Source organism: Pseudopodoces humilis, chromosome 5 (assembly GCF_049639895.1).
Source record: "Pseudopodoces humilis isolate 2021_Gansu_Grassland_sample_001 chromosome 5, ASM4963989v1, whole genome shotgun sequence".
NCBI classification, from domain to species: Eukaryota; Metazoa; Chordata; class Aves; order Passeriformes; family Paridae; genus Pseudopodoces; species Pseudopodoces humilis.
The window spans coordinates 2,782,576-2,810,399 of NC_142204.1; the positions used below are offsets into that span (position 1 = coordinate 2,782,576).

At 40.7% G+C, this 27,824-nt stretch overlaps 1 protein-coding gene across 2 annotated transcripts in view; it reads left to right on the forward strand.

Moving 5' to 3' along the window:
* The window catches only part of PTPRO (protein tyrosine phosphatase receptor type O), a 143,937-nt gene that overhangs the window by 52,140 nt on the left and 63,973 nt on the right, over nt 1-27,824 (forward strand). For both annotated transcript variants that reach the window (XM_005526958.3, XM_088055290.1), the window contains exon 2: nt 26,910-27,183. In XM_005526958.3, the coding sequence (XP_005527015.2) occupies nt 26,910-27,183 (274 nt within the window). The remainder of the gene's footprint in view (nt 1-26,909; nt 27,184-27,824) is intronic.

A 27,824-nucleotide genomic window follows, 5' to 3' on the forward strand; every position in this document is an offset into this window, starting at 1 on the left:
GAATTTTAATAATAATAATAATAATAATAGTAATAATAATAATAATAATAATAATAATAATAATAATAATAATAAGGCATTGATGGTTTATATTTTTAAAAAATGGACATGAAGTCTACAGTTCTGGAAAATTAATAAATATTCCTGGCTGTAATAACAGAGAAATTCAGGTGCAGAATTTCAGGAAGCCAATCCAGGAACATTCAAGCATCTGAAAAATGACTCCTAATTACTGAAAAATCGAGGGGTAAGTTGTACTCAGGTTTGCTCAGTGTAAAACACCTTTACCAGCCTGAAACTGTACTGTGTGTGTCAGGTGTATATCTGTATGTACTGACAGCTGGCCAAGGGGTGGAAAACGTGGGCATTCCTCTGAAAGCAATGGAGATTAGGGGACCCTAAGGTGTTGTATGTGAGTGAAAGCACTTTTTGATGTTGTTTTGTTTGTTTAAAAATAAGTATTCTGGTGTTGTATTTATCTAGGTGTTGCATTCAAAGCAGAAATGAGCTCCAGTGGATCACACTACCAGAACTTTTTGCAACTTGGTGTTTGTTCTGAGAACCAGAATGGGAGGTTTTAGTTGTTGGGGTCACTTCTGTGTGGAATTTCTCACAGCTTTGCGGGACTGGAGGTAGAATTAATGTCTGAAAGCTCCCTGAATGAGCAGAGCGAGGGTGTGGGCTCAGCTTTCAGATTCAGGCTTTCTCTCCTCAGAAACTCAGTTCTAAATTGAGAAGAGGATGCCTGAAAAGGCTTCTTATGTTATTTCTGGGCTCATCACTGCTCTCAACATGTCAGTGTGATGAAAGCCACTATAGAAATGTAAGAGCATTATGATCATTCTTGTTTTCCTCAGTACGGAGTGAAAAAGAGGTCATGGAGAATAATGCTAACAAAATGACAGGAGAAAGGCGAATGAAGTGCAGTTATTTGACTCCTAATGAACATTTTTACGGATTAGATTGGAAACAGGATATTTCCTTGCTCTGTCTGGAATCACTGCTGCCCAGAACAGCAGAAATAGTAAGAGAGAAATGTCAGTGTGGGGTCCACGTGCAGCATTGTTTTCCCTCATCGTTTCTGGGAACATGATAACATGTTTAAAACAAAAACCAGGAGTAGAGCTGTCAGTGATTTCCCCCCTTCCTGTCCCACTTTTGTAACTCTCACATGGCAGTGAGTTCCCTGGAGTCACATCTGCCAGGGCAGAGTCTGCTGTGGGGAGCTGCAGAAGGGCTTTGGGTTCCATCCCCACCTCAGACCCTGGCTTGAGCCTTGACCTTGGAATCCTTCTCCTTTCCCGCTGTGAAAAACCTGCAGTGGAATAATTCTGAATTACCTTGCAAGGCTGTAGGGGGGGGTGGGTCTTAATGAATATTTGCAGAGCACTTTGAGACCCTTGAATGAAAGAAGCTATAAAAATGCAAGATGTTATTATTTATTTATGAAGGTCCTTTGGGTTTTGGCCAACAGCATGAATTGTTGACATTTAATTATTGAAACAGTATGCCTATCAGACCCCTTATGGTAGGAAGAGATAAATAATGTAGAAGACTTCAGAAAACCTGGTCAATACCCTCTTGAGATCTGAAGCAAATATACCAGACACATAGCTCTAGCCTAAAAAGAACTGAATAATTAAACCAAGGAATGAGATCAGTTGTTTGGAATGCTTTTTATAATTTGTGCACAGTGTTCTACAAATTATTTATTATTAGTCCATTACTTCCAAGCAGCCTTTTCTAAACAAATACCATCCAGGTTTGCCCATATGAGTGTCTTCATTGGGTGATTGTATCAAGGATCACTGAAAACCTCTGAGCATTTTAAATTATTTGAGCAATTACAATGTTTCTTCTTCGTATCTTGGAAATGTTAAGGGGTTTTTTTTAAAGAAAAGAACCTTATCATAGAACCAATTAATACTTTTAAATATGCAATCAGTCATCTTCATAGGAAAAGAAAAAAGGGTTTAGATGCTTCGAATGCTTTTGAAGAAGTTGCTTAAAAAGAAGGAAGAGTCTATGGAGTCACATTAATTATACAGTATACTTTAGATGATGTTTTTCATCCAAGCGTGGCAAAGTTTTTACAACTGTGGAGGCTTAATGTCACTGCAAGGCAAAGTACATAATTTACAGTACTGATGGATAAAGTGAGACACTGCTGTTTTGTATAATTGCTCAAATAACTTAAAATGTTCAAATATTTTCACTGGTCCTTGATACATTCACCCAGTAAAGAGACCCTTACAGAATCTCAGGTGCACAGCAAGGAAACAACAAGAAAATTCTGATCTTCCTCTCCAGGGAATACTTCCATCTCTCCAAACTGTAGAAATGCAGTGGTATCAGCATTTACAGGGGATTACTAGGAGGGAGAGAGAGACCAGGAAACCAGCAAACCGACACCTTTTTCCCCATCTTCTCATTTTCTTGCTCATTTCAACGCCTGGATTTTGGAGGCACACGAAGGTTTATAAACAGGTGCAGCTGACTGGCTCCAGGAAGTTCTGGTTTATCTGATGCTGCAGGCTGAGTAAATTTGAGATTAGAGCTCCTCCATTCCATGGCAAGGCAGTGGTGCGTGGGCATGGTGTTAAGTGAAGCCTCTGGCTGAGCAATGGGATTTTTGCTGTGATTTGAATGGAGGGACTTCTCTGCCAACTTTCTTGCAGGACATTAATTCAGGAATTTATCCACTGCAATAGATCATAGCTATTTTGACTAATGTAGAGCTGTTCATTAAGTGATTATATTCTGACTGTCATTTCAAGTAGAAGCAGTACTTTGTTTCCAGCTGTGTCAGTTGTACCACAGCTGGCTGTACTGAGGGAATGATGCTCTGTGCAGAATCATGCAAAGTGTAATTTGCTGTCCATCGATTATCCAGCATTGTCTCCATAGCATCTCTCCTCTCGTTAAAGTTCTGACTGTGTCTGGCCCTGCCTCAGCTATCAGATATGACAAGCTCACAGCCCTAGGTAGTGTGACTCAGAAATAGCTGGGGAAAGGGAGAACAGCCAATTTCTGTGACAGCTGTAGAAGAGGGTTAGTAAATTCCACAGATGTGAATGATTCCTTCCAGCAATGCAACTACTGAGCTAGAGAATGCTGAAGGAAACTAATAATTCAGGCTGAAAATCCTCTGGCTGGGGCAAGTGGTGCTGCTGGATGTCGCTCCTTATCTGAGTGGGGGCTGAAAGGATAAAAAAAATCACATTCACCTTCACTTTTTTCTTTTTCTTTCTGTTTTCTCAATTCTTAGATACTGTAGTTCAGGGTAACCATTTTACATTTATAGATTTGATATTTCCAATATATTTGTAAAGTTTTGGAAAACAGAACTGAAGGTTAATATTTCATCTGACACCAAGGGAAAAAAAAAAAAAAAAAAAAAAGCAGAGGTTTCCTTTGCTTTATGTCATACAGAAGGCTACAATGAACAAGAGACTTTTAAATTATGATGTTTTGTTCAGCTCCATTTTTTGATACTTAAACAATAGGCATTTCACATGCTGCAAGTATATGTCATTTTGGAAGAGTGGGGTTTAATGGCACTATTTAGAGGGTGCCTGCCATTTGACTTTGTCACCAGTAAACACTGTGCTTAGTATGAAGTCCAGAAATTAAATTGTCCATGCCAGGATAGTGGAATATTGAAAAGAGAAACCAAAATACATCCCATACTTAAAAATCCGGTGTGTTCTGGGGTCACTGACAGAATGCAAAATGTTCCCATGATCACCTTTCTCTAATGATTTTGCTTAATATTCTTAAATACAATTTGAGGTGGGGAAAAACTGGGGGAAGGGACAAGCTTAAAACATGAATGAGAAAATCTGGAATCAATCTGTGGGCACTGACTTAGCTTAGTGATGCTAAGTAAATCAGATCCTCTTCCTACCCTTGCTGTATTCATTGAGAGGGAGGAATGAGAACATCTTTATTTGCCAGAGTAGAAGTTATTCCTGGGCAGGGAGAAGGGTGCTCAGTGCAGTGTTTCCCCCAGCTTGAATAATGCTGTGAATTTTACACAAACTTTAGGATTGCTGTGGCATGGGGCATGGCAGGGGAGGCACAAAGGGAACGTGGATTCTCAAACCTACTGCAGCTTTTGGGAAGGTCTGATATTCATTTCTTCCTGCTGTTAACTTTGCCCATCTCACCAATATTTTCTGTAGGATGTGAAGTCATATCTGATATTGATTTGCTGTGTATTCCAAAGCCCAGATCAGTGTCAGCTTGCATTAAGCTGTAGTTAGACCTCTCCCCTCCTCCCCAGCCCTCCCCCTTCCCCTCAGTGCTTTAATGCTGTAAGTAGGTCATTGCAGAACTGGAAGCTGTGTTTTTTCCTTCTCCCCCATGTGGTTGCTGGAATAAATTTAATTGCAAAGCAGAGCGTCAAAGCTGGAGTAGCCCAGCTCACCTCCAAAGGATAATTAGTGAATCTCTGTTAGTGCAGGGTGCTGCAGGGTGAGCTGCAGCTGGAGATGGATAAATAAGCTAGAATTCAGCATCCTCACATTTTTAAAAACAATTCCTCTTTGAGACTTCAATGGATGTGTGTTTTCCTGGGCCAGAGCGGTGCCTGGATTCCCTGCTCAAATGCTCTGATGAGCACACAGGGAAGAAATGGGGACATGGGCATGTCTTCAATGCTGTTTTTTGGAGGCCTGGCTAAAACATAGAGCAGAAGTAGCAAACTGAGGCTGAGGAGAAGGAGAGAAACGAGGTTTTCCTCAGGACTGTGTCAGGTGGAGTGCAGAGGGCCAGCTTCCAGCAGACATGTGGTGAGGCTGAAATGCAGCCAGCGATGCCTGGCACGCTTCTGGCACCTGCCCCATCCCTGTGAGTGCATGAGGACAGCTGTTTGAAAACACTCCATTTCTGGGTGTGTTTAACATAAGGACAGGTTGGGCTTTTGGAAGGCTGAGATGGAGAATTGATCACAGTAGGGTTTGGCTGTAAAAGTTTAGGCAAACTGCTAGGTTTAAGTATAGAACAAGAAATTAGAATATTGAGAGTGTCTTCGCAACTCTGCTAGGAACTTCCTAAATTAACTCCCTGTGTGAACTTATACAGTATTGTAGTTCCCCAAATAAGTGTTATTTCAAAGACTTCAGTAAATCTTTCCACTTTAGTGATTATGACATAAACCAATAAGCATTGTCACAAAAATCTTCATTTACTCCTCAAATATAGGCTCTCATTTTGCCATTTTAAGCATCATAGCAACATATTTTATGAGGTTTGGTTCAATTTGGGTTTGGCTTGTGTTTTTTATGTGGGATAAACTTCTCCATCTTGGTCACAGAGATTGTCTTAATAATTGGACAGCTAAATGATGGAAGTTTTACCCGGAATTCTCCCGCGGCCATTAATGCACATGTTGTCATTCGTCACTGGGAAGGGCTGTATCTGCAGGGACAACCTGTCACACATTAATACTCTTAATTAAGCTTCATTGGCAGCTACAGCCAGAAGATTTTAATCTAGATGGCTTTCTTCCAGGTCAGGAAAAAAATAAAATACACATAGTCCTTAAATTCAAAAAGTTAACTTTTACCTATGCATAGGAAGTTCCTATTAAATTCCCATTAAATGAGAGATTTGGACCAGAGTAGAGAGTTTGGCAATGCCCAGCAGAACTGAGAGGGTGGGTCAAGTTCAGAGCTGAGGTGACTCTCCCTTGAACTTGTGCCAAGCTGGAAGTGACCCTGTGTGCTGTCACTCCTTGGAGCAATTATATTAAGGGTCTTTATATGGATCTTTATCAAGCTTTGGGAAAATGTACCTGCTGGCTCTTGGCTGCTGCAGTTTACCCATTTTCTGAAATAGGGTCATAATTTCACGTGGTGGCTTTTTTCTTGTCGTGGTCCACCTTGTCGAAAGCAAGGCTGGTTTATTCACTTGCAGCTGAATACAGATTGAGAAAGGCAGGGAAGATTTTAGCCCAGAGTCAAAGGCACCCCTGCTCCACTGGAAAATGTTTAAAAACGTGTAGACTGTTCTCTCGTTTCACCATCAGACCAGCTTTGCTTTATTTGGACATAAAGCTTCTCATTCCTGAGTTTTTTGAGTCGTTTTCCTGCAGGTTTCCAATCTACCCTAAATCCTTATGGATGTCTTTTTTTCTTGGCTTTTGAGAGCCTATCCCTGGATTTTCTACCAGCTCTGCTGGCTACATGTTCCTTTTTGTGCCTTAATTTGTGGAACAGGGTAATGCTGCTTTCTTCCTTTGTAAAGCCACTGAAGAGGTACAGCTGAAGAGCGAGCTTCCTATCATTATTTTTTCTTGCTGTGTGGAGAGCTCCTTTTCTGTGGCAGAAATAATAGCAGTCGTTCTTCATTAATTTAAATTACAGCTGGAACGTGGGCAGCTTCTGTGCAGAGAGTGCAGCGTGCAGAGTCAGGCCCTGGGCTGGTACAGCTCAGCATATTCCACTGGAGGGGATGAAGCTGTGATTTACAGCAGATAAGCATTTACAATATCTCTGAAAGCCCTCTCCACATTCTGTCACCTGCTATTGCGGGCTCAGCAGCAGGATGAGATAATAGGAGAGATAAGGAATGATGGAAAGGCTTGTTTTCTCCTGAAAGAGGAAAAAAAGAGCTTGGTCAGGAGAGCAAGGCATAGGTTAGTCCATCTGTGCTCCAAGGAGCAGTGGCTGTCCAATTCCTGTCATTTTGAACCTCTTGTGGTTTTCCCAAATTTTAGGGTCAGATTTCCAGGCTGACCTTCTAGGCACTGGTTAATGGGAGGAGAGTGTGTGACAAAGTGCATTAAAATGAGCTCCCTGAGTCTGTGCAGGGTACCCACCCTTCCCTGGAGGCCAGGAGAGCTCCTGGAGAGCTCCAAGGTTTCCTAGGACAGCTCCTTCCTGCTCCACCCACAGCATTCAAAGCCAGGGGACAGCATTGTCCCTGTGATGCCCAGAGAGGCTCCCTGGAACAGAGGCTGGACAGAGATAAAGGAATAAAGTGGATATTTATTAAAAGGCCTTCAAAGGATGCACCTTGGGCAGTGCAAGAGCCTGGCTGTGGCTCCACCCAAGATGGACCCTGGGTCAGGAGTTTTCACACTTTTATAAGTTTTGGGCCATTTCCATATTGGGGTTAATTGTCCAATTACAGCTTCAGGTGATGAAATCCCATCCTCTCAGTCTGCTCTCTTCAGTTTACACTTTTTGGGCCTGAAGCTGCAATGGTGTCCTTGGTTCTGGGGCTGGAAAATTTTCTGGAAAGAAAACTTGCTGACACTTTATATGAAGTTCAGACTTACACACAAATGCAGTGCAGAATCTGGAAATTATGAAAACTAAAACAAGGCATCACCAGTGTCTGGCTCTGTCCCTGGTCATGGTGGCAGCTGCAGGATGGGCAGAGGAAGCTGCCTGTGTTGGCTCTGAGCTAGCCAGAAAATCCTGCAATTTCCCTTGCCCTTTGCCTGCTTTTGGAGCAGCTCAAAAAGAGCAGATGGCTTTAAGTAATTTGGTCAATGCTGGTTTTATTTTTCATTCCTCTTTTGAGCTCTCACATGAAATCCATGGTTTGGCTGTTGCTATAAAGAGATTTTGAGAGGAATTATTTGCACATAGTTCCAAAAACAAACTATTGAAGAAACAAGTTTTTTTTTGTATCGTGTCACCTGCTTTACTTTTAGCTGAAACTTTCAAGCTACTTTTTGGTATAAATTTTTACTTTTTTTCCCTACAGATATTTTTGAGGAAGAAAGTTCAACTATTAATAATGTTTTGGTTTTCAACAATCACCTTTAGTTCAATTGCTTTAGAAAAATACAACTTTTGTTTATTTAAAGACAGGATTTTTTTTTAAAAAAATATTTTATTATTTATTATTTCTATTTTTTTTTTAAAAAATATGTGTTTTACCTTTAAAAGCGAAACTTTTCCTGTAAGGTGTGACAACCTGCTCTTGACTTGTTTTCAAAGACAAAAAATGTTGAATGACATTATTCAGCAATGAATAATGGACGAAATTTGCTGCAACCTGGTTGTATCTTGTTCTCCACAAGAGTTCCAGAAATTTGGTAGCTACAAGAAGAGGTGAAATTGGTAGGGAGGTGCTGTTTTTAATGCTGTGGGGAGTATGACAGGAATGCAGCAGTCCTTGGAAGCAGTGATTTATTCTAACCTCAATACAGACAGTTAATTTAGATCTTCCCGTTTACTCCCAGCACAGAGTACAAAATGCTGTAGGCTCTGCAAAATGCACACTTGTTCAGGTTGCTTCATATTCTGAATTATTGTTGGGTGCCCTCATGATCATGAAGGGTTTGACTGTGTTCTGGGGATTTATGTTCCCTTCTGAATACAGACTCCATTGCAGGTTATTTTCCTCTATAAAATATCTAAGGAAGAATAGAATATCCTAAATAGAATATCTAAAAATAGAATATCCTAATATATTTCCTTGATGGGAAAAGCCCTTTATTTAGCTAACCAAAAGGTTTGGGATCTGGAGATGCACTGTTCTTTGGTTATTGGTTTGGGTTGTTTTTTTTTAAGTTGTAACATGAGGATGCGTAAGGATCAGCAACAAAAAGGTTCAGAAAGGCTGAGAGCAGCCACCAATGGATCACAAAACCTGACCTAGATTGTCAGTTTAACCTTTTTAGTTTTCAAACTTAAATTTTTAGCTGCTGAGACCTTCTTCTGTCAGATTTTTTTGGAGCTTGGGGATTTGCATTTATTTTGAGCTAGTCATCTGAATACTCTTTGTGGTTTTATGGGGATAGGCACACACACACACACACACACACATGTAAGATGTTCTTGACAGATTTGCTGGGTTGTATCACACACACCGTTCGTGCTTTTCTTTTCCTTCTGTGGTACACATTGTTTTGTGCTGTCTCACAAAGGATAAATTGGAGGTGACAGTAAACAACGAGCCTGACTTAGTATCTTGTTCGTGATCTGAGGGCAATGTCTATTCCATCTTTCACGGATTTCCCTCAAGAGCTGTACCTCAGCCTCCCATGTGCCAGGGCTAAAAAATGCTTCCTTGTCAGAAGTGAATCCCTTTGCACAGTAAAACTTACAGGTTGCAGCAAACTACGTTAGGAATTAGTCAGGTTTCCAGTGAAAGCAGAATAAATTCAATCAGTTTAATGCAAAATGCAAAATTTGTTTCCAGTTGCAGAAATGCCTCCTCCCACCCTGCCTGCAGAGGGAATCTTTCCCTTCAGAGCAGAATGTTACCAGCCTGATTTACCATTACCTTTCACCCTGGAATTATGATATGTGTGTAAAAGTTGTATCTATTCTGAAATGCCAGCATACCCCACACCACGTGCCACTCATTCAGTTGTTTGTAGTTTTGTTGTAAAAACCTCATCTTTGTAGTTTTTGAAGAAAAGGTGCTCACCTTACTGTGAATTGAATCCAGTTTCAACCCAGCCCTATGTATGCAACAGTGTGATTGAATATTAACTGAGACTGATGCATAATTATTATGGGGAGTTGACAGATAATTTCCATGGAGGAGCAGGACTGTGTGCAATTACATTTCTGAAGGAATTACATGGACAATTATCATATATTTTGGGTAATGAAGAAATGCCAGCTCACTAAATGGATGTCTTCTGAGTAAACAGTTCTGTTCATTGCAAACCTCATTTATATAATGAATGATATGCAAACTGCATTTGGACTGTAATAGATACAGCTCAGGTCACCAGCTTATTTAAAATACATATAAATAATACAACTCCCTTGCAGATATAATTAGTGGAAAGGACCAAATTTGGAACTTTTGGTCTTGAAAATGGGAGCCTTAACTTCAAAAACTGGTAGACTCATTTGGCAAATTGCTGCACAGCTTCACCCAACCTTCTGCTGGCCAAAGGAATAAGTTACTCTTCCCGCTGCATGAGGTTTTTCATCTCCTTTCTTGACCTCCTTAACCCCCCGCTGTCTTTTTCTTTCCTCCCCTGAAATACAGCAGGCTCCTGAGGTGATTCTTCCCCCTCCCCAGAGTTATTAACTCTTGTGGATAGGGGCCACTTCAATTTGAACTCCATCAGGTGTTTCACAAGAACACTGATTTTTCCAAGCTGTGCCCTAGCAGAAGGGGTGATAAATCCTTTCTGGAGCCTTTTCAGGCTGGGGAAGCAGCTGTCCCCCAGGCAGTCCAGGACTGACTGATCCCAGTGCACAGCAGTTTCTCTCAGGTTCTCTGCTGGTGATTGCACGTGTTTTGTCACCAATTCTTTTCTTAGCTTTTCATGGATTGATCATCCTTGGGAATTCAAAGGCCATTAGGGTCACCAGATTAGGGTGAGGGCTGTGCTGTGTTGCTGAAACCTGCAAGCAGATACCCTTGAATTTTCTCATGTTTCTCCCACTGTTTCAGATGAAATTCTTGGAATGTCAGAGCATTTTTGTACTGACATACAGAACACATCCATGTACACTACTTGCAGTACAGCAAAACCAGGCTGAGATAGAAACCTTTTAAATGGCAAAGTTCTTAATTCAATCTTTAATTACTAGAGGAAATGCTTAAGTGCATCACTTAAATAGGTTTAAGCTTCATTGTGTTTTTTGAATTGACAAAGGCAGAGAATTGACATTTTTCCATTTAAATCAAAACTTGCAGACTTGAATTCTAAACAAATGTAGCAATTACAGAATGAAACTTGTAGTGGATATGGATGGCTTAGAGTTCAGAGGTACACTAGCTACAGAAGCTGCTCTTGGATTTGAATATTGGGAAATTTTGGAGTTATTTGACTTCAGGATGGAGAGGAACTACCAACAAAGACAAGAAATGAGTGTGAGTTTCAGTGTGGGAAGAGCTGCTGGGTTTAACTGACACCTAGAGCTGCTCTCCCTGTCCTTCCTCCCATTTGGAGGACAGGAGGAAGCATCTTCCTCTCCACTTTCTCTTCCTTTTTTTGGTCTGAGAGAGCAGTGCTGTGCCTGGGGGTTTCTCCTTTCCCTGTCTCAGTTCTCTCACCTCTGTGGAGGCTGCTGGGGAAATTTGCCTGCCTTGTTTGGGTTGAATTCCACCACCTCAGTCATCCTGTGTGCAGGAGAGAAAGAGATCACTGTGAAATGGGTGGTTTGATCCACCTTTCTTGAGTCCACTGAGACTGGGCTAAAGAAATCTGGTTATTATGGTTTCAGCTCTATTATTTACCCTCTGTGGGGCCTTTAACCATTTGTTTAACTTGTGGTAGTTCAGAGCCAGGTAATATTTTACCTTCCCATCCTCTAAGCTAACAGGAAGCTGCACTGGCTAGTGCTAACCCCATGCGGATATACTTGACCTCTCATCAACCTGTAGGAGCACAGAGTCATTTTATCTCAATTAAAAAGCATCTGTCTGGCTCACAGCTCCTGTAAAGCACCCAGAAAACAAATCCTTCACGTGTCTTCATCATTGCTCTGCCTGTGGAACCTCTCAATGGGGTGATTGCCACAGGAGTAGAGTGAACACTGAAATTACAAAGGGCTTTTCTGTAATTCAGGGTTAATAGTTAACAAAGCAAAGTAAAAATGCCATTCAGTTGAGGGCATAGGTAAGTTTAAAGAGATTAAATACTGCTTTTTCCTCCTGCTTTTTTTAATTAAGATCATGTCCCATTGAGGATCTGTGCCTTTTGGATCCATATCCACCCCCCAGCAAAGTTCCTGCTCTTCCTTGCACCCAGCTGCTGGCATAGTATGGCAGGTTTAACCTAGGAGATATTACACATTACTTTAGACTTTATTTTTTTATTAGAAGAATGCTCTACATTTTTGTCAAAGAGCAGTGTACTGGGAGGGCTGTGGTAAGCAGGGAACTCTCTCTGCCCGAATCTTGCTAACTAGAATCAGCCTTGAGGCAGATTGACCCCTGAAGACACTGGTACTGCTATTTTGGCTAAGTTCTCACAGAGGAATTTGCCTGAATGCTGCTCTGTCACTCTTGTTCAAGCAGCAGGGTAGGTGATGTAAAATTAATAATCCACATGAGTCATATACACATGATACTGTATTTATAGCAGTCTTGTGAAGGCTCATTAACATGTATTAGAAGAGTACTTTGATATTCTTCAGTGAAAAGATGCCATATCACAGAAATACAGAGCATTTTCCAATCTTGATACCAGTTTCTTTAAGTTCTTCAGTTTAAGACTGAAGTGCTCCCAAACTTCCTGGGAAACTGAATGATGGCCCAGCAAGTCTATGGAGTGAGCACTTCCCACATTACATTTGTGCCATAAACCACACAGATTTCCTCGTCTTCCCCAGTCAGCTGCAATAGCAACAGTAGAACCAAATAATTAACCAAAAATATTCTTTCACTGCTATTTGTTAACATAGTAGCTGGGAATGTAGGCTGGGCTAGTGAACCAAAACATACTCCTTTGCTACTGAATTTGGAGTTGGAGGAAGCGTGGTGGGGGAGATAAACCAAGTACAAATTACCTTTTTTCATCCACACTCATTTGTTTTCAGGACTGAGCTGCCTTCTGAACAGGGAGAGAGAGGCAGAGTTAAGGGAGCAAATTGGGATTAGTCACTGCAGTGGCCATGCGTAGAGGAATACGCGAATATTTCAGGCTGACTTTCCTTGGTCTCTTGTCAAAAAAGCACTGTTTCTGTGCACAAAATAAGGGGAAACTTAGCAGAAGGATTTTCCCAGCTGCCATAACTGACGTTAGAAAATACTTCACAACTGAAGGCTTTTCAAACAAAATTATTGGTGGGGTTGTCACATTGCTCTTGCGCGTTAAGGATGATGACGTCCTTTGCACAGAAACAGAGGAGATGCAAAACCCTTACCCTTTTGGGGAGCAAAAAATGAAAATTAAAATAGATTTCTGATCCCACAGCTGTGCTGGATGGCTGCAATGCAGGCTGAAGGAGCAGTGAGAGCTCCTGGTAGGGCTGGAAACCTTTTGGGCTGGCTGCTGGCTGAGGTAACCAGCTTAGTCTCCACATCAGTCAGGAGCAAGAAAAAAAAATACAACCAGTACAGAAGAGAGACACTGAGGAATGTGACACAGATAAATTAGTTGGAGATAAAAAACACTTGAAAATAACCTTCATTTTTAAAAGTGAGGAACATAAGAGCAAACCATATGCAAGTTTTACATGAAATATGCTTCCTATTTATATAATTTTTAAATATATACATGAAGCAAATTGACAGAAGCTGTTGAGATTTTTTTACAAAGCTCTACATAAAGGAGGCATTCTTTATTATTGATGGCAAGGCAGTATCACTTACAGGGAGCAGGAGGGGAAGAAGCAGAAATAAGTATTTGTGTTCCCTGCTCCTGGCAGAGCAGGAGGCAGGTAATGGGGAGGAGTGGCACCAAATAATGGTAGCAAAAGTACTGAGTGGAAAAGGGTAAAACCTGAGTCTGTGCAGGATAACCAGTGAGGGGATTCAATATGAAAGCTGACATCACCAAAACACACAGGAAACGTGTTTTAAATATTTAGTGTTCACTTCAACTCTGAATTATCCAGGTGTGGTAGTTTGGCATTTAGGGAAAAAAGTGGGAGCACTGGGGTAACAGGAGCTGGGCTAAACCAATGTCAGGAGAAATGAAACATTTATAAACAGGGCTCTAAGAACATCTAAGAACAATCTAAGAACAAAAATAAAATCTGAGGGATATTTAATTAAATCCCTCTTAAAAAAAATAAATCTGTCTTACCAGTACAAAATCCTTCTTACCATTTTTTGTGTACATAGAATCAAATCAATCAATTAGTTCTCACAGTTGTAGCTTCTTCTGCCCTTTGAGGAGTTTTGTTTGAATTATAATCATTCTATCTGTGCATTTCTCCCTAGCTCCTCATTCTTGAGCTGATTTTGCTAAAGTGTTCTGAAATTTCTAGGAATGGCTCACATGAAACACAATGAAACAAACCAAAACCAACCACATAGATGTGGCCATCAAATACATTCATAATAACTTTTCAAAATTTAAGGGTGAATAAAACTACATGCAATGATTTCAGCTTCAGGTAAAATACTTGAGGTTTCTTAACAAACATAAATCAACATTAACATCAGTAGTATTTAGGCCAGATTGGGCAACTGTGTTTTTCTGATCTGCATCAGAATGAGAGCTCCTGGATTTTCAAGGACAGCTTAATAAACCAAGCATGGTCTTCATCTTCCAGCTTCTGTTTTACCACATGTAGATGCAGACTGCTTTCTTCCTGGCAGAGCCATCGTTTTGTGTGCTTGGAATTGATTATTTGTGATGTGATTGTAGTAGATTTCAACCGAGAATGGTGCCTCAAAGCTTATTTATTTATTTCTATTTTTTTTAAATATTTTTTTTAATTTTTAGTTATTTTTTTTTAATCTTCTTTCATTACTCTGTTTGATGTGGAAGATGGAATTGCTCTGTAAGCCCTTGAAATTTAGAGGCAGCACACTGGCTTGCAGGCTGAAGAGGCTCCAGTGCTCTGGGCACACTACTGGGCATGGTTTTTGTGGTTTTGTTTTTTTTTCCTTAGCACTGCAAGAGGAAAAAAACATCTTAGATATGATATCATATACCTGTGTCACTTCATAATCATTCTTTAGATGTCAAAAATCTTCTGTTCCTCCACAAGCTTGTCAGGTCAGGGAATTAATAATGAGCAGCGTCTGAGATAAGAGCACCTTGTGTCTCGTAGCGGTGTGAAGAGGAAAATTTTGAGAAGTTCAAATACATCAGTCCGAGCCTCATCTGAGGGAATGAAACTGTTGTGTGCTCATAAAGATCTCTCTGAATTGCAGAGCCATCCAGGGCTATGAAGATGTAGCTGTTTCATTCTATTTCTGCTCTGCGCGCCTCGCGAACAATCGGCGTGGTGTGACTTTTTGATTTCACACTTGTTAATTGCTGTAGCTTCCAGGAGCATGTGCCAGTTTTGTTTCACAGCAAGAGCCCTCATCATGAATGACTCCTCGGTGCTGCTGTGCACTTTCAAATCTATTCTAGGTTAGTCAAAAAAGTCACACTTTATGACAGAGTGAGGCACTTGGAAAGAGGCTTTTTCATGACAGAGGTTACACCAAGACAGTGTATTGAGAGAATAACAGATCTCCCAAATCTGTATTCATCTGCACGTGTTGTTTTGTACATAATGGGACTTTCATCTGGCTCAAGGAATACAGGACAAATTATTTTACAAGGATGATATGTCCTTGTACTGTTTCTCCAGTGAATTGGACACAAATAGGTTTTCCATTACCATCAGTCATGCATGTCTCCTTTTTCTCCTCTTTGAAGTAGAGACAAATGGGGGAAAAAAATCCAATATTTCCCCAGCTTCTCTTTATTGTGGCCAATACTAAGATATTGCTGCTCTTTGGAGCGTGGTCTCTAGTCTTTGGGTCTAATTTTCTTATTTATGTAGCCATTCTGTGCTTGTGTGCAACTTTAAAAGGATGTTGATGTTTTTCTCTGTCTGCCTTTTTGGTGTGCAGTGTGAGGACTGAATGAAGAGCTAATAAGGCGAGAAAGAAGAATACTGTCAAACTGATTACAAACATGCAAATACTCCGTGCAAGCATGAATGTTCACTTTCACATGCATGCTCTAAGTGTTTGCAGCAGCGGAGAGAAGGACAGCATGGCTAATTTTGTCACCATAGATAAATGCATTTTTTGTTTACAGACTGAGCTATGCCAGCTGATTGTGTTTATGGTCCTAATCTTTGTGGTAATTTAAGTCAGTTTTGCCTGGTGCTTGAACTCAGAGAGTGCAGAGTGTATTACTGCTGGTGTTTCATTAAGCTGTGGAAAAACTTGCTTGTAAATGACTTTTGCTGCTGTGAATTGCAGGGAGCTCAGGGTGCTGTTGGGCAATGAGTTTCTCCTCTGAAGTCTGGAGGGGGTGGACAGAAAACTCCATGACTCACTAAGCCTTAGGTTTCTTCTGTGTGCTCTGCCCACTTCTTTCATCACTTGAGAAATCATCACAGAAACATGCAGGAGTTACAGCAGAGGTTTATTGTCAGCCACAGAAACAGAACCCAAAGAAACATCAGCCTTCTTCCTTCTTTGGTGCTTAAAATTTCTAAAGGATGGTGGGAAACAGTTTGGGCAGGAGCTTCTGTCCATTGTCTCTCCTGGCACCTGAGTTAGGTGGCAAAAACTGCATCCAGAGCAAATCTGAGCTGAGAAACAACATTGTAGACTGGTACTGATAATAAAGAGCTTTCACTGCTGTAAGAGCACACTGGAGTGGAAGAGGAGAGAAAACTGAATGCTGTCAGTAGGGACCTGGCAGAGAAGAAGTAAATAAAGTAATTAAAATTTAAGAGGGCTATAAATAACTAAGAGAAACTGCTCATTTGGCTTGGAGATGAAGCTGCTTCTGTTACCACAGGGGCTCAGGGCTGCCAGTGTGCCTTTTCTTACATCTTCCTGTTGTACATCTATGAAGGACCATGCTGTGAAGATGGAGAGGTGTAAGAGTGCACATTTAACCTGACATGAAAAATACCTTAGTGCCCAGTTCCGGTGTTTTGAAGGATGTTGTAGGTATTTATCTGGGTTATAGGACACCAGATACATTTACAAAATTTTCCTGGTGACTTTTTATGGTCACATTTAAGGAAAAAGAGCCACATCAGTTTTCTAATTGTAAAGAACAGGCAGGTGTGCTCCCAGGAGTATCATGAAAAATACTTTGGTTCCATCAAAGAGTTGGATAAGACCTCAGGGAATGCATGTACTGCATGAATTTGAAGTGCAGGAGTTGATGAGATAAGGGAGATTTGTATATTTACACTGCAGTTATTGAGAAATTACCACACTAAGACCTGCAAATGGCAGTCAGACCAGGCTAAATGTATTTTTGCCTGGATTAGTATAATTCAAAATGACCAGTGCTTATGTATGGAAGTACCACTTTCATACTGTGAGTTAAACAGAAGACAAAAGAAAAATAAAAATCCATGTCATCATCCTTCATCCTTATCCTTCTCTTTCACTGGCAACAAAAATACTTCATAAAATGGAAGAAAATTACAGCATAAACGAATATATGGTGAACCCATATCTAGAAGCTAACTAGGAAAGAAAGTCATTATCACTTTTGATCTGTGCATATTTTTAAATGTCAGAATGGTAGGATTACACAGCACATTGTCTAGCAGCCTGAAAGCTTTTTTATATTAGCAATGAGTTAATGCCTATGAAATAAAGCTCAGTAAATATTTACCGTGGTGTATGTCTGGGAAAGGCCATGTTGACTCATTTAAGGTTATGCTGTTTATAAATTCATCCTTTTCAGAAGACACTACAGAGGTTTAGCATCCTGAGTTAAAATGAGGAAACAGCATTCTGAGAATTTATATTTTGGTTTTACTGTCAGTTGTACTTCAGGGAACAGACTTCTCATCGCCGATTTCCGCACAGCTTTTTCTCAGCTGATTTCATCTCTCAGTTTATTAAGCCTTCTCTTGCCTGGCTAGCCATTGTCATGCCTGGGGAAAAGCTCTGTCAGGTATTAAAAGAGAAATATATAAAAGAAAGCTAATGGCAAAAGTTTAATTCTTTCAATTCTGCACTCGCAGGGTACATAGCTGCCAAACCAGAGAGAAATGTGATGTGTGTGCTCTCCATGCCATTACCGCTGAGCTACCTCAGCCTGAGATATTAGGCTGATGAATGTATTTGTAGTGGTTTGACTGCCTCCCTGTTGGCCACTGAATAGCTGCCAAGTGTAAAAACCACATGACCACATCATAATTTCTGTGAGAACACTAAACCTGCAGAACAGGAGGCTCAGCATCACCTGAGACCAAGACTTTTATTATTCTTTGAATGACTTTTCAACAGCCTCACTTCATAAAAGACTCAAAACAAATTAGAAGGGAGTTTCAGGGGGTTATGACTCTTTGGCAGCTCCAGAAAAGAGACCTTGATCTCCTGATTGATTCTTTGTTCTCAGGGCCTGCCTTTGTCACAGAGGCAAACGATTTATGGACATGCTTACATCTTTTGCTGAGTAGGACCTTCCGTGTGCTTAAAGTTATTTTCCTTGCTCAGTCATGGCCATCATGCACTTTTATACTGCTGAAAAAGAGAATAGCTAAACAAAACTTAAACCTTATCATATCAATTTGGACCAAAAAAAAAGGCTTTACAAAATCTGAGTTGCAGCTGCCATCATACCACACACAGCTGTTTCTGGTCTCATCTGGCTCTTGATTGTTTAAATGGAAGGTGCAGAGAGGGACAAGCATCTGCAGAAGGGAGCTCGTGTAAGGTTAAGTGGGTAAATCAAATTCTTCAGATCCATCTCTCCCTACAGAGTACAGAGGGAACCTAGATGATAAGATTTGACTTCACACCCAATTTTTATTATGATAAAATGAAGGCAGATTAATCCCACACTAAGTGCAGAAGTCCCATCACAAAAGTTCTGGCCAGCAGATCTTTGAGGTGTCCTCATTTAGGCAAAAGCAGTCATTGTCCCCTGGCCAGTCTCCTCCTCTGGGTGGGTGGGGTGGCACTTTTACATCTGGAAGGACTTTCCAGCAGCTGAGGGACCTGGCTCCATTTCCTGAGCTCTTTGTGTTCACTCCTCTCCTTCTCCTCCTTCAAGTCAGTCGCTGGCAGCTGTGCTAAAAACTAAATGCTTGATCCACCACAACCAAATAAATCCTGCTGGAGCCATCCCTGCGGGGCAAGGTGGCAGTGACAAGGTCTGAGTTTGAGTTTGGGAGTGTTTATGACTTCTGAGCAGCACCTTGCCAGTGTGACAGAGCTTTCTTCTGTGGCTATGAACTTATCAGATCACCACAAATGGCTGAACTGAGCCTAAAGGCACGGTAGAAATGAATTGAAAATCGGGCTATAGCTACAATTGGAATGTTCTGTGTGGATTTGCAATTGACCCTGTGCTGTACAAAGAGTTACAGAGCCCATCTCTTGCTAGTAATCAGGGAAATGGCACTGTCAGCTTGCTTCCCTTTGAGCACAGGTTAGAAAAAAGCAAAAAAACCCCATAACCAAGCAAAACAATCAATCAATCACACACACACACACTTTACCACAGCAAATCCTTCAGCAAGAAAAAATACCATTCATCTGCAGAAACGATATATAAATAACAAGAGGAAAATCTCAGCAGCTTGTGTGTTCATCTCTTGCCAGTTTAGAGAGCACAGGGACACCACAAAGCAATCAAAGTGCAGAACATCAGGTTCCTTTTGGATCTGGAAACAAAATAAACCTGTACTTGAACCTGAGTAAACAATCTTTCAGGGATAGCCATAGCCACATTACAGTTATGGCTCAGGGAAGAAGGGGACTAAGCATAGTTAGGTTTTCCAGACCATGCCATGACTCCTGTGACCATTGAAGAGAGGGTGGTGGGTGTTTGTGGCTTTTTTTCTGGGGAGCTGAGGGGCAGGAGGGGATAGAAAAATAACCAGCAATAAGGCAGACCACTTTTTTAAGGCGAGCACCAGACCAAAGTGATGCCAGCAGACTTAGATGGGGGCAAAGTGGACCCCACATTTGCCTCTGAATTCTTCATGTCACAAAACCAGATTTGGAACAGGAATTCTTTGTTGGTTTTTTTTTTTGTTGTTGTTGTTTGGTTGTTTGGTTTGGGGGGGGGTGTTGTTTTTATATTTGTGAGTGCATCCCAATTTCAATACTTCTCTAGCAGTCTCAGAATTTTGAAAATACTTAAGGGCACTTTGGTGCCTAATCCCCTTTAAAAACATTTGCAGATATGGAACAAAGAATTAGGATTCTGGAATAGCCCCTACAAATAAATCCAACGTGTCTATTTTGTTCTGTTATTGTAGATCAGCATGGGGGGAAGAGAAAGTCTTGTTCTCTTCCACCATTTCCCCTTACATTGCTTTGTGATTACAAATTAATTTTATAACCACTTTGGTCTCCAATTTCTCTGACAAGTGAGAACTCTTAACTTCCCCCCAGCTGTGCTCTTTATAGATAATGCAAGTAGCAAAGCACTGCATTCTGCCTTTAAGAACTAGTTCACTTTTGCACACATGGAGTGTGTATATGCACCATAAAAATTCAAAATTGAGGCATTTTCCACTCTTGTAGCACCCACCAGGTCAGTCTTTACCCCTCTGTCATAATCTCTGCCAAAGCATGTAGTATGAAATTCAGCTGACTCCAGCCCAGTTCATCTCAGCTGCACAATGCTGCTGGAATAGTTCTTCTCATGATGCAACATCAGTCTTCCCGTTCTGTTGAACATCAGGGATTTTCTCTGTAACTTCCTGGTGTCACCTTTCAGCACCAGCAGCTGCTCAGAAGCTGTTTCAGCATCCGAAGCTTCTATTACAGATTTCCATTATTGGCAGAGGTGAGTCCACAGTTTTGGAGCTGAACAGCATGAATGAATTTGTCCTTCGCCACCAAAACCCCCATCTCCAGTGTTCCTTCTCATCTTCCAGCAGGGCACTTTGCAATGTATAGACACCTCAGAGATTGTTTGTCACCAGAGAAGGCGAGGTTTCTTTCTAATAATCAAATTCTTCAGAATCTACCTTAATTCATCGCTCATTTGTTCACTCTGCCTCCTCCTTCAGCCTTGTCATGAGGTGTTCTGCTCCTTCCTCCTGGGATGGTCAGTGATCTGTAGCTGCAGCTGTTTTGCCCTGTGGATGCTGTGCTGTGAGAGCCCTTAATTGCTGGAGAGTGTGTGTGTTCTTAGGGTAATGTGTACATGGAGTTTCTCTTCCTTTCCCCCTTCTCACTCTTTTTTGGAATTTAGCAGGGGATCCAACCAGCACATCCCACCTGGCACATGTTCAGCTCTGATTATTTTACCATTGGTTCAGGCAGAAATTTGCTCTCATTCTTGTCCCAGAGAACAAGGATTGACTGGAGAAGGGACATTTAGGTAAAATTAAAGGATTTAAGGCAATGTGATATGTTTCCTATGCCCTTTTTCCATTTTCTGCTATTCATATACAAGCTCAAGAGGGAAGATATATTTTAATTAAAGTACAAGGTTCATCTGGCATGTGTTTGGCTACATCCACAAGGGATGGCTAAACTTTAATTGCAGAGGCTCCATAAAGACCTGAGTTGGGGAAGGGGACCAGAATTGTATTTTCTTTCAGCAGAATTATGCTTTTTGACATAATTTTAGTACTAGGGAAAAGCTAAAAATCTAGAGTGGAGAGAAACCAAACTGTGTCTGCCTGGGTGTGAATTCCTAATGTAGTTTTAAACTTTGTTAACATCAAGGCTTCTGGAACACTATGCTTGGGTTTTGCCCTCTGTGCTAGAAAGATGAGCTAGAAATATATATTTAGCAATAATTTATTAAGTATTGGATGTATTAACAGTGGGATACATATTAGCCTTACTGAAATTAGCATTCTGGAATCTACTTAATGCTGTCGTAGTAGCAGTTGATTGTGTGAAGAAATATTTTCCTTCCAGGTTATTAACTTCAGAATGGCAGCAAAATGTGGTGGGCTGTACATACCAGAATGATGTTTGCTTAAAAAAAAATCCCACCCCCCTGCTCTGCATTTGTGGGCAGAGATGGGAAAAAATACTTGTCCCTTTAGAGCTGTCTCCCAGAGCAAAGAAATGTGGAAGCTCATTTATAAAATATGACCAGAGGATTGTTATTACTGGCTTTCTGAGACTCAGAATAGCAACAGAGCTGAGGACACTATTCATAGAGCAGAATGCCAGAAATGATGTGTTAACCTGAATCACAAGCCATAAATTATTGAGAACTGCAGATTTTGCTAGCCTTTTACATGTTAAAATATTCCTTTTTGTATGGAAAATCTTAACTATACAGATTTGCATTTTTTTTTTCCCATGGAGTATTTCTTCTGAAGAGTGTTTACTAAAGGATGATCTTTACACAACCTGTGGGAATGTACAGATGAAAACAAAAGCTTCAGAAATAAATATTCTTATTCTCCAAATGTCTTTACATTTTTGTCAGAAGGCTGTGACATTTTTGTTCACACTTTTGAAGATCATGTCAAAAAATCCTTTACTCTAGCAGTCAGCACTCAAGTCTGAGCCTGCTCCAGGAACATGTGGAAAGCTTAGGATGTACTTCCCTATGGTCTTTAAGGATGTCTTTATCTATTTTGTTGAAACTCTAGGAACTAATAATGATAGCCAGCAATTCCAAGGAAGCCATGTTTTGCAGTATTATTTATTTCTTAAGTGCTTTCTGTGGTTATACCACTGCAAGTCTGTAGCAGAGGCCAAGATCCTAAAATCTGTATCCCAGTGCTGTGTTTTTTTTGTAAGGCTTGGACTCACTGAACCCAGTGACAGAGGACTGCAGCAATCTTGCCAAGCTGGGACCATCAGCCTTTTGGCTGTTTAGTGCATTTCCAAAAGTAATTCCAGTCTTAGATGAATCCACAGGTATTCTGGCTGAAAAGGTCATCCTGGCTTAGTCATTCCATTTAAGTACCCAATATTAAGTAAGATGAATCGTGGTGAGAATGAGTCACCATGTGATTTAGAGTGAAATTAGCATTATTGGCCACCAGGACAAAATATATCTGAGTGTAGTAGAATCACTCACAAAACAGCCAGTATTTCATCTTAGAGGTGTGGATATAGTGTTCAATATTTTCTTGTATTTGTTATTTTTGTCCAACATCATCCAGTAGGTGATCAGTTCCTAAGAAATAGATCCTCAGAGCTTTAAAATTTGCTCCTGCTTTGGGATTTCAGATGCCCACTTTGAAAATTCTGTCATGGTACAGGATTTACTCTGTAAAAGTTGACAAAAGTCAGATTTGTTTGGGATTTTAGTTGCACTTGCCTGGCATTAGGTAATGAGATGCAGTTACCACTACTTTAATTTTACAGAGCTGATGAGTGTCCACAGCTCCTCTTAAAGTCAGCAGAACTTATAACTGCTTGCACTTCTGGTAATTGGGTTCTGGCACAATGTGTTTCAGAATGAGACATTCAAAAGCTAGAGTACTTAAAATTAGTAGTTGCTTTGCAACTTCGATCTCTTCCTCATGTGTAAAACTCATTATGTTATATGGAAATAAACCGAGGATATAAACTTCTGAAAAAGGGACTCTGAGCTCTGCTGCACACCATTTATTTTCCTATTACTCTTTGGATATTGTTTATTTGATGTGTTGTATATCTCCTTGCCTCCCCTTCCTTTTTATTTTAATTGGGACCTGGTTATTGGCTGGAAATTCCGCTAGCATGACTCATCCCTGTGCTGGAAATGACTGGGAACAGGCATCACATTGTGGGATTTACTTCCCCCCTCCTTTCTTTTTTTTTCTTCTAAGTGCTTTATCGTGGCACGAGCTTGTAATAATAAACTAGGAAGGAAGTTGGAGCTAATCATTTGGTTCTGAATGCACAAGCCCTGCCAAATTTCCCCACAGGCATGAAACAGCCGCTCAAGCTGTGACACCAGCAAATTAAATCCTGGAGGTAGCTGACCAGAAGTAATGAAATGTGTATTTACCATACTGATGCTGTCAGTCTTAAGACACACTGGCTTTACAATCTAGTTAAGTGGGGCATGTTTGTCACTTCCAGTGGTGCTTAGAGGAAATACTCAGGTTTTTGCTCAGCCTTCTTTTCAAAATCACAAGCCCGGTGCTGGCTGGTAACCCTGACCTCGTATAACTTGAAGAAATGGTGACCAGAATGGTCTGTTCTTTTAAAACACCGCCCAAGTGGAATCCATAGTCCAAAGGAGATAAATGATTTTGTCTCATGGCATGTTAATTGCCAGTTCTTTTGATTGATCTCTTATCTGCCGCTCCAGTCTTAGAAGATGAAATTGAAGGCTAAAAGTTATTTCAAGAGCCAGCGGATAATAAACAGCAGATGTCTCCCACAAACCATGTGGCCTGTGCATGCAGCTGCTGGAAAGCCTGTGAGCACACAGAGGTGTGGAAGAGGGACACATGGTCACTGGAAAGGGACCGCTCAGGAGAGGGATGCATCCTGCAGATGGGCACAGTGCTGGGTTGGATGGCTGCTGAAGAGATGGCCCTCAAAAAATGCATCATGGCAGCAATTGCAATTGCAATTGCATCATTCCAAAGCATCTGGACACAGGCACGTGGATGAGGGAAGCTATCACTTCATAATCCCCACGTGCTTAAGGTGATAGAGGACTCAAAAAAAGCATAGGTAACAGCAGCAAATGAGAGTTTATTTGGCTTGAAGATGCATTCTATGCTAAATGTGTGAGAACTGTTGAAGAAGGCTCGTGAATCATTTGCTGAACGGTGCTTGCTGTGGATTCACCAAAGCATTGAGGGGAAAAAATAAAAGTATGGTCTTCATTATGGTTAATATAATACCCACGGAAGAATCAAAGAGTAAAATCACAAACCCATATGAGCATTCTCTGAAAGCATTTAATTATATCCTAGGAATGTCCATGACTCTGCAATTACATGCTTAATTTCCAGCTGTCCTTGATTAGCATAGCAAATGATTTGTAGTACAACCAGCTATAAGGAACTTGCTTTGAACTGTTTGCTGGCACGTGTAAATTCGTTTGGCACTTTCGGCTGGTTCTTCATAGCGAGGTAGGCAGGTGGAGTCCACACCGTGGGATTCAGTGCCAAGGCCAAGGGAAAGGTCAGAATAATTTTAGAGACAACACCATTCTTTTTTCTCTAGTCTGTGGAAGGTCAGAACCCACGGACTTCTGTGGGATTATACTTGAATGTAGGAATAACCTTGCTAAATCCTTGCTTGGTGTTGGAAGACAACTGTGGCCTCTGTGATACAATAGTGCATGTGCTTTTGGAAAGGCAGCTCACCTGTGCCTTCCTTCTCCTGTCTTCCCACACCAGGAGGGCTGAAGAAGGATTGAATCCAGATTTTCTTAGTGAAAAGAAAACAGGGAGGAGGAAGGCTAAGAGAACCTCTGCTTGGTTTTGACCAGATCTAAGCGTAATCCCCAGTTAAATGTTTGAGTCTGTGTGAATCCAAATGCTAGACTGGGATTTAAGGCAAAATACAACCACTTGAAATGTGGAATTTTGATCTGCTCAAGGGTAAGCCTGTTGAATTCGGCTGAGGCTGAGGAAAACACATGGAAGCTTTTATGTAGTTGTACTCTTACATTATAAACCTTTTGGAACAATCGCTTTGCCATCTGTGAAAAATTACCCAGGCTTCTGCACCAAAATATCCTCCCATTGATAACATTGGCAGATACCATTTTAACAACTTAAAAATAATTTTTTAAAAGACCAACTAAAGCAAACCTCAAATCAGCAGCTGAATTTGCATTGCCTCTATTTTTAATCTCAGGCTTGGAGCTGTCTAGACAGGTTATCCTATTTGGGTTGGACTGATTATGTGCTTTGTGCCTTGCTCTCCTGTTGGATCAGATGAGTGGCTTTGCTTAGGGCCTTTGTCTCAAGCCTGTGGGGTGGTATAACCTTAGGTACACTGTAAATATCAAATGATAATGCCATGAATACATGTGGAGACAAACGGCTGCTGCTTTAAATCTTACACTCCTAGAACCAATTCTTTATTCCCAGCAGGTTTACTGTTGTTGTTGTTGTTCTTGTGGGGTTTTTTCACTGGTTTTGTTGGTTTTTTGTTTGGTTTTTTTTGTGGTTGTTGGTTTTGGTTTTTGTTTTTTGTTTTTTGTTTTCATGGGGGTTTTTTGAGGTATTTTTTTGGATGCCAGGAGTTGGCAACGCCGTATGTGTGAATTTCAAATAGGGATCCTGGTTCTTGCAGCATAAATCCCAGAAATATTGTTCTCATGGAAGGACTCCCACTACAGAAAACCTCAAGAAAATAGGAGGTTGTCAGGCTGCTAGAATTAATCTCTGAAGGAGGTCTCTAGCTCTCCCTGGTACAGGAGCAACTTGATTGAAGAAGTTGCAAACTAACCTTGCTTTTCCACCTTTCCCTGAGAGCTCCCAGCTGGTGAAATATGAAAAAAAGCAAAAAAAAATACTGTGGAGTTGGGAACTGAAAATACCAGATATTATAACTTTCATGGGGGGTAAAAAAAATTATAAGCTGTGGTGTGGTCTAATAAACAAAAAGGCAACTCCTGAAGTAAGCTTGAACTTTTCCTTCTCATTAATTAGCATGAATCTGTTTTGAAATTCCTGTAGAGAACAAGTGATTCTCCTGACAGCTGGTTTGAAATTAATAAAATGGAAAGTGTTTTCAGCTGGCAGTGTTTTAACACGGTCGTGATACATGAAAACAAGGTTAAATTGCTACTTTCTCTCTACTAATAAAAGAATATGTTATTCTATCTAGCTGATAAAAGAAATGTTGAAAATTAAATGCTGTCACTTAGGAAATGAAAAGTGCCAGCCAAAACTATGGACATAGTGGTGAGAGCTGCTTATCACCTGGTTCTTGCTGAAATGGGCAAGTGTGGTTAATCCAATACCCATTTGGAAAAGCTTAGGCAGCACCAAAAATTATTCTTCAGTTGTAGGCTTTCAGAATATATTGCATTGAGGAATATATGATCCTATTTCTGCAAGATAAAAGAGTCTTGATTTAATCACCTCTTTTTTGGGGGATTTAAATGACATCAAGGCTTTATTGGAAATCCTCTTGCCCCTGATACCCTTTACAATCTCATCCTTCTTCTGCTGTACTTCACCTTCCTCATGAAAGGATGACAGAGGCTTTATTCCTCGGGATGTAAGGAATGGAGTGTCTGGAATACCAAAACACACAGCAGGATCCAGAGAGACTGGCCTCTGATAATCAGATACCTGTGGGCTTTGGCTGACTGTGACTTGTAGCCTGAATTGCTCCTGTTGGATGTTAACTCTCCTGTAGAATATAAGATGTAACTTTATTGCAAATATAACATGGGTATCTTATGAATAACAAGGGAAATAGGTGAAAATAAAATAGTAGGATTTACTTCAACAAACTCTTTAATTCTTGTCTTGTAGAATGCAGAGCCTTTCCAAGTTGCTGTTCGAGAAGACAATTGTATCATTGTCTCCCTGGAGGCATCAGATGTGGTGAGCTCATCCTCTGTGTATGTTGTGAAGATAGCTGGAGAATCCAAGAACTACTTTTTCCAGTTCGACGAATTCAATAGCACTTTACCTGCCCCTGTGGTTTTTAATGCCAAATACCATGGCCTGTATTACATAGTCACTCTCTTGGTAGTGAACTCAAATATGGTTTCCAAGTCAGCAAGATCAATCACTGTGTTAACCAGTAAGTAACATCTCTTCTTTTCTTCTGTCTGTTGTCTCTGTGTGTGGCTTTTTTTCCCCAGAAGTTCTTGTGAAGAAGGTTGGGTGGTTGTTGGGTTTTTCCAGTGGGTCCTGCTTGTGTGTGGGAGGCATCCCTTTGTGAGAACAGTAGGGTAGGAGTCTTGGCAAGGTGTGAGTGAAAATGCACGAGGTGTGGGTAAAAGGAAAGGAAAGGCTGTAGATTTCCCCTGGCTGACCCTTCCTGAACGTTGAGGTGTAGCATACTAGAAACAGTGTGATAAATGAGCCCCCCTTTTCAGATGCTCTTCCTAAACCCTTTGAACCAGGAGTTCCAAAAATCTAGTAAAGGACATGACAAGTGTTGACTGAACTTTCAGTGTAAGCAGTCCCCTTATATAATGAGTTTTATTCTCTTTTAAAAGCTATGGCATTGTTCTTTGATTGTTAATGTGTGGAAGCAATACTAAACTTGGAAAGCACTAAACTTTTGGTGACCCCAGTCACCAAAACCATGTTTTTCTGCCAGTACAGCTGAAGGTATTGGTGATGGAGAACACATTTGTAGTAGCCTGTCTCTTCCCAGGTGCATTAATCCAGGGGGAGGTGTGTGATTTTGTTTGCTCTGTCACCATACGAAGTACC